Source organism: Macadamia integrifolia, chromosome 2 (genome assembly GCF_013358625.1).
Source record: "Macadamia integrifolia cultivar HAES 741 chromosome 2, SCU_Mint_v3, whole genome shotgun sequence".
Lineage (NCBI taxonomy): Eukaryota > Viridiplantae > Streptophyta > Magnoliopsida > Proteales > Proteaceae > Macadamia > Macadamia integrifolia.
In genome coordinates, this window is record NC_056558.1 from 36,335,388 (window position 1) to 36,341,264 (window position 5,877).

General features: G+C 37.6%; 1 protein-coding gene across 1 annotated transcript; it reads left to right on the forward strand.

Moving 5' to 3' along the window:
• The first annotated feature begins 247 nt into the window (after positions 1-247).
• Positions 248-4,964, forward strand: LOC122062029 (sugar transport protein 14-like). Its single transcript, XM_042625664.1, has 3 exons — positions 248-725; positions 3,006-3,958; positions 4,436-4,964. Exons 1-3 carry the CDS (start codon positions 584-586, stop codon positions 4,871-4,873), a joined length of 1,533 nt encoding a protein of 510 aa, XP_042481598.1. The 5' UTR covers positions 248-583; the 3' UTR covers positions 4,874-4,964.
• Positions 4,965-5,877: the final 913 nt, after the last annotated feature.

The window sequence follows — 5,877 nt, forward strand, 5'->3', positions numbered from 1 at the left end:
TATTAACTTATTAGACAATAAAACTTATCCAAAAATTAAAAATAAAAAACTTCGTAGACAACTATTTGGACCAAAATGGCAAGTATGATGTGGATGGATAACTTCTTTGACTTCCCTGTCCAAAGAAAAAACGTTTTTTACACAATAGGGGCTTGTGAAAAGAGAAGCGTTAATCCAAAAGACCCGATAAATGGGGCATTTAAATAGGAGTTCCAGTTCCTAATATAATTTTGCCAATTGAGATTAGGTGGCTTTCTCTTCTTTAAGATTTTTTCTTTTTTCTTTTTTCCTTATAAATTAGTCTTTCTTCTCCAATCTCCCCACCAAGTCTCCTGCTCCACAGTTCAAGTCCAGCTCCTTGTAGTCTTTCATTTTCATAGTAATTGACTGTGAAGTCTGGTCCAGATATAAATCATCTGGGTAATTCTTCCTTTGAGATGAGGAGTACCCATTGCCTTATTCCTCTTTCTTGTTCTGTGGGAATTGGGTTTTCCTTTTGTTAATTTTATGTCATCGGAGACAGATCTAGGAAAGCTTTGAACACAGAGAGAGTAATAGAGGGCTCTGTTCATCTTGCTCATCAATGGCGGGTGGAGGATTTGTGGACCCAGAGGCAGCAAAGAGGGCTCACCTCTATGAGTACAGAATCACGAAGGCTTTTGTCTTCGCCTGCTGTGTTGCTGCACTGGGTGGTTCTCTTTTCGGATATGATCTTGGTGTTTCTGGTAAGCTCTCTCTCTCTCTCTCTCTCTCTCTCTCTCTCTCTCTCTATATATATATATATATATATCAAATTGTGATGTGGGTTGTGTCATAATTGTTATGATAGGTGGGTTGGTTTGATTTGATGCCTTAATTTGTTGGAGAATTTATGAAAATCTTGAGCAATTCCTTCCTTTTTCCCCTCTGCAAGTTTTGGTTTTGAAGAATCTGGGACTGTCCTGTCCAGTCCTGTAGTGGCTCATCCTGCTTGTTAGGAGTTCCTCTGTGTCCCTACCCAAAAGGCCAAATAGCCAAAGACAGTGCAGGTAGGGTACCCCAGGAGTTGTCCAGTCCAGTGCCCACTTAGTGGGTATGGAACTCAAGTTGGGGACTGATTGGCTATGAAAAATCGCTGATTTTGACAAGTTCCTCCCTTCAACTCTGAAAAGTTCACATTTTCCTTTTCCTAAAAAAAAAAAAAAAAAAAAAATCCCCTATTCTGTAATCTATTCTTTCTCACTCTACCAGCTGGCAGCTTCCTTTATGGATTTTGGATTATCAACGAAGATTTTCTCTAAAGCGTTGGACCCCTAACGCGGTATCTGATAGTTAGGAGGATTTAAGAATATGAGTCCATGTGTTAGGGTGCATGTTCAGTCTTTTCAACCTTGAGCTATAGGTGCTACCATGTAGGGAAGGATGATGGATTAAGTTCTCGTATGAGAATCATTCTCGTGGTTGATCAATACTTGGATTCAACTCAATCTCTCTATTTTTTGAAATTCTAAACGTGAATCAAATATCATATGAGAATGATTCTCATACGAGAACCTGATACGAAGGAACCATTGTAAGGCATCACCTAGGACTCATTTCAATTGTGACTCATGAGTCATGAGTCATGACTCTCATGACTAGGTTTATAGTTTTAGTTTTTCTAGATCAACGATCAAGTGGTCCAAAACAACCCAACTGTTTTATATTATTTTTAAATATAAAAAAATTCTTGTATACTCAAAAGATAATACTAACCAGACAATAAATCTAAGATTAAGAGGTTCTCTATAACTGAATCTTGTATAATTAAATTCCATAATTTAAATATTTTATCAAATTATAATATAGAAACATAGCAATTATGGATTACACTCTCCCTGTTTCAATGTTTCATGCATGGTTTTAGTATCGGTATGGAGGGATCCCATAGGAGTAAAAAAGTTTTAAAAAACTGATTTTTTATGAAAACCAAGGGTAAAATTGCCAATCCATGCCGATATTTTTTTATTCATATCGGTTTCTAAGGTGACTGATACCTTCTTGTCTCTGTTTTTTTCGTTGCCCCACGGGGTTATGCTCACCGACAGCAAAGCAGAGGTGGTGATTTTTAGTTGACCTCCTTGTTATCCGGAAAGACTAAAGATTCTCTGTACCAAAAATTGTTATTTTAACAATAGTGTTTTGTTCTTGATATGCTCAAATCAGCACAAAATGAAATATCTGTCTTGATCATATGGGAATTGAAGTTTTGTGGACAAATATACTCCAAACAGCCAAACAAAGTAGAGCAATGAAAATTTTAAAAACTAGTGAGAGATTGCATTCAAACAAGTGGGAGGATATATAAAATTTGAAGTATGGCTATCTCATACATTATTATCCCCTAAATATCCATTAATTAGAATAGTCATATCATCTTTTCGCATGGCATAACTAAGGTGAACTGTCTATAATGAAATAGAGTTCGGATCAAGTACTAGTATGAGAATGATTCTCGTGCGGTGTTTGATCCACACTTGGACTCCATTAAAAATAAAAATCAAATTAAAAGGGGAGAGAGATTAAGTGGAGTCAAGTGTCGATCAAGCATCGTACGAGAATCACTCATTCTCGTATAAGGACATGATCCACACTCAACATAAAGGGGATCTACACGCTGCCAATGTGTAATGGGATTCATGACTAACCAATGGGAGCATAGGATGGGAACTGGGTGGTTTGTGTATAGGGAGCACTCATGTCAAGGAGGAGAGATATTATAAGAGGGTTTAGGGTTGGAAAATGATGCCTCTGTTGATGCTTGTTGATACTTTCTTGTGTGTCTCACTAGTCTCTTTTGAAATGGAAAATGACACCTCTGTTGATGCTTCTTCGTGTACCCTCACTAGCCCTTGTGCACGCACAAGAATTGCACTCCTCCACAGGAAACATGTCCCCAACAAAATATTAGCTGAAGTTCCTTTACATTGTGCACCTAGGAAGACCTTTCTCCTTGTCGATTGATCTTCCTTTCGATTGTGTTTCAGGTGGTGTGACTTCCATGGATGACTTCTTGATCCGATTCTTCCCCAAAATTTATGCAAGGAAGCAACGATCTCTCAATGAGACAGATTACTGCAAGTATGATAACCAGGTCCTCACACTCTTCACTTCCTCTCTCTACTTTGCCGGCCTTGTCTCCACATTTGGGGCCTCATATTTAACCAGAACTAAGGGTAGAAGAGCAAGCATTCTCTTTGGTTCAGTCAGCTTCTTCCTTGGGGGCCTCTTGAATTGTTGTGCTATCAACATAGCAATGCTCATTATAGGCCGTATCCTTCTTGGTTTCGGCATTGGATTTGGGAATCAAGCTGTCCCTCTCTATCTTTCAGAGACGGCGCCGCCGAAGATCAGGGGAATGATTAACCAACTGTTCCAACTAACCACCTGCCTTGGCATTCTGGTTGCCAATATCATCAATTACTTCACTGACCAAATCCACCCATGGGGTTGGAGATTGTCTCTTGGTCTAGCCATGGTCCCTGCTGCTCTTATGTTTATTGGAGGCCTTTACCTTCCTGAGACTCCCAATAGCCTTGTTGAGCAAGGAAAACTAGACCAAGCAAGAAAGAATTTGGAAAGAATTAGAGGAACCACCAAAGTAGATGCAGAGTTTCAAGATCTCCAATTAGCTAGTGATGCAGCAAGAGCTATTAAGAATCCTTTCAGGAACCTTTTGGCAAGAAAGAACCGTCCACAGTTTGTGATTGGAGCTTTGGGTATCCCTGCTTTCCAGCAACTCACTGGCATGAATTCCATACTCTTCTATGCTCCTGTCATTTTTCAGAGCCTGGGTTTTGGATCAAACACTTCTCTCTACTCGTCTATCATTACAAGTAGTATGCTTGTTGTTGCAACCTTCATTTCAATGTATGTTGTTGATAGAAAAGGTAGAAGGTTCCTCTTCATGGAAGCTGGTTGCCAAATGATCATCTCCATGGTATTCCTCTCTCTCTCTCTCTCTCTCTCTCTCTGTGTGCTTATAATGGATAAATTTTGCTGCTACCCGAGATCGCAGCCAAAGAAATGGAATCTCAAAGAGTATACCTTTTTGGAAAATGCAAAAACCTAAAAGGGTATTTGTGAACCCAAGGATAAGTGAATTATTTCATTTCTTTGGTCACAAGTGTAGGTAGCAAGAAAGTTCCTATAACCCTACAGATGAAATTTTGATGCTACCCAGGTTGTAGAAACTTTCCTACTACTCGGGTTTGCAGCCAAAGAACTGAAATCTCTTGTATTTTGTAAAATAATAATACCTAGGAGGGTAATTGTGAATCCATAGGGGAAGTGAATTATTTCATTTCTTTAGCTACGAACCAAAATAGCAGCCGAAATTAAAACCTAAGAGGGTATTTTTTTAAAAATAAGAAATCCCCTGCAAATTAACACTAACAGGTCTTCTTATTTTCTACAGCTGGTGGTGGCCATTGTTCTGGGCCTCAAGTTTGGACATGGAGTGCAACTACCTAAATCATATGGAGCCATCCTAGTTGTTATGATTTGTGCTTTTGTCCTTGCTTATGGTTGGTCATGGGGACCTCTAGGATGGTTAGTACCAAGTGAACTCTTCCCTTTGGAAACAAGATCAGCTGGGCAGAGCATAGTAGTCTGCAATAACCTTTTCTTTACAGCTCTGGTTGCGCAGTGTTTCCTAGTGTCTCTCTGCCACCTTCGATATGGAATCTTCTTGCTGTTTGCATCTTTGATTATGGTTATGAGTTGCTTCATTTACTTCCTCTTGCCAGAAACAAAACAAGTCCCCATAGAGGAGATAGTGTTCCTATGGCAGAACCATTGGTTCTGGAAGAAATATGTTGAAACATCTGATGAGAAGGTGGTTCAAGAGGGTTAAAATCTCCACTGATCCAAGAGATTTTCTATCATTGTTATATGGAATTTATTGTATGCAATTGTTTCTTGATAGATGTCATTACTTTTCCCTATATCTTAATGAATTAGAAAATCTTCAAAAAAGCTTCAAAATACTGGTAAACCCTGCAATTCCCAAGAAGCCAGGGTAGGTTTCAATTCTATACCTTCATATCCAAGCCCTGGCAGAACCTCAAAAATAGAAAATTAAATTTGTTTATATGGACCATTGGTTTATTTATTTCTTTCTGTTTAACTACAAAAAAAAAATACTATTAAAGAGAAAAAATAGTATGCAAATTTGAGTCTATAGAAAGATCAAAGAGTAGTAAGCCTTATTATGTCAAGGTTTTAGTGAAAATGGTTAACTACTTAAAACCGATGAAGGGACCCATGGTTTTAGTAATCAAATTAAGGTATATTCATACCTAACGATTTTCCACGAAGTAGTGGTGAAACGTATAACTTATTGTATAATTTTTTTCTATTTCAATTTGATCTGATCCATTCATTCGTGAAGCTATTTACTCGGATCACAAGCATTTTTGGAACACCTCTGATAAAGGGATAAATAACCAATTTTGAAAGAATTTATTGTCAACTTCCTTCAGATATGAATTTATCTTATTCAAAAGGGAAGAACTTGCATCATTATCTCAATATCGATACAAACTGCTATGAATAGAGGATCCCACATACATCTTAATGACCAAATTTTAATCCAAAGTAAGAAAGTTAGCTCAAACTTTGATTAAAAGTTCTAGTAAATTTACATAAATAAGCAAAGATGAATATAAATACAAAATGGCATATTTTGTAATTTTACCTATTTTCTCTACTCATTTTAAGTGAAAATTGTATCAATGGGATGCTTTTGTGGTCCTTTTATCCCATGAACCAACCCATGTACTGTTATGTGACAATACTGAAGTGTTAAACAGGTATACAGACTTCTTTTTTTTTTTTTTTTTTTTTGGCTTCGTGTTT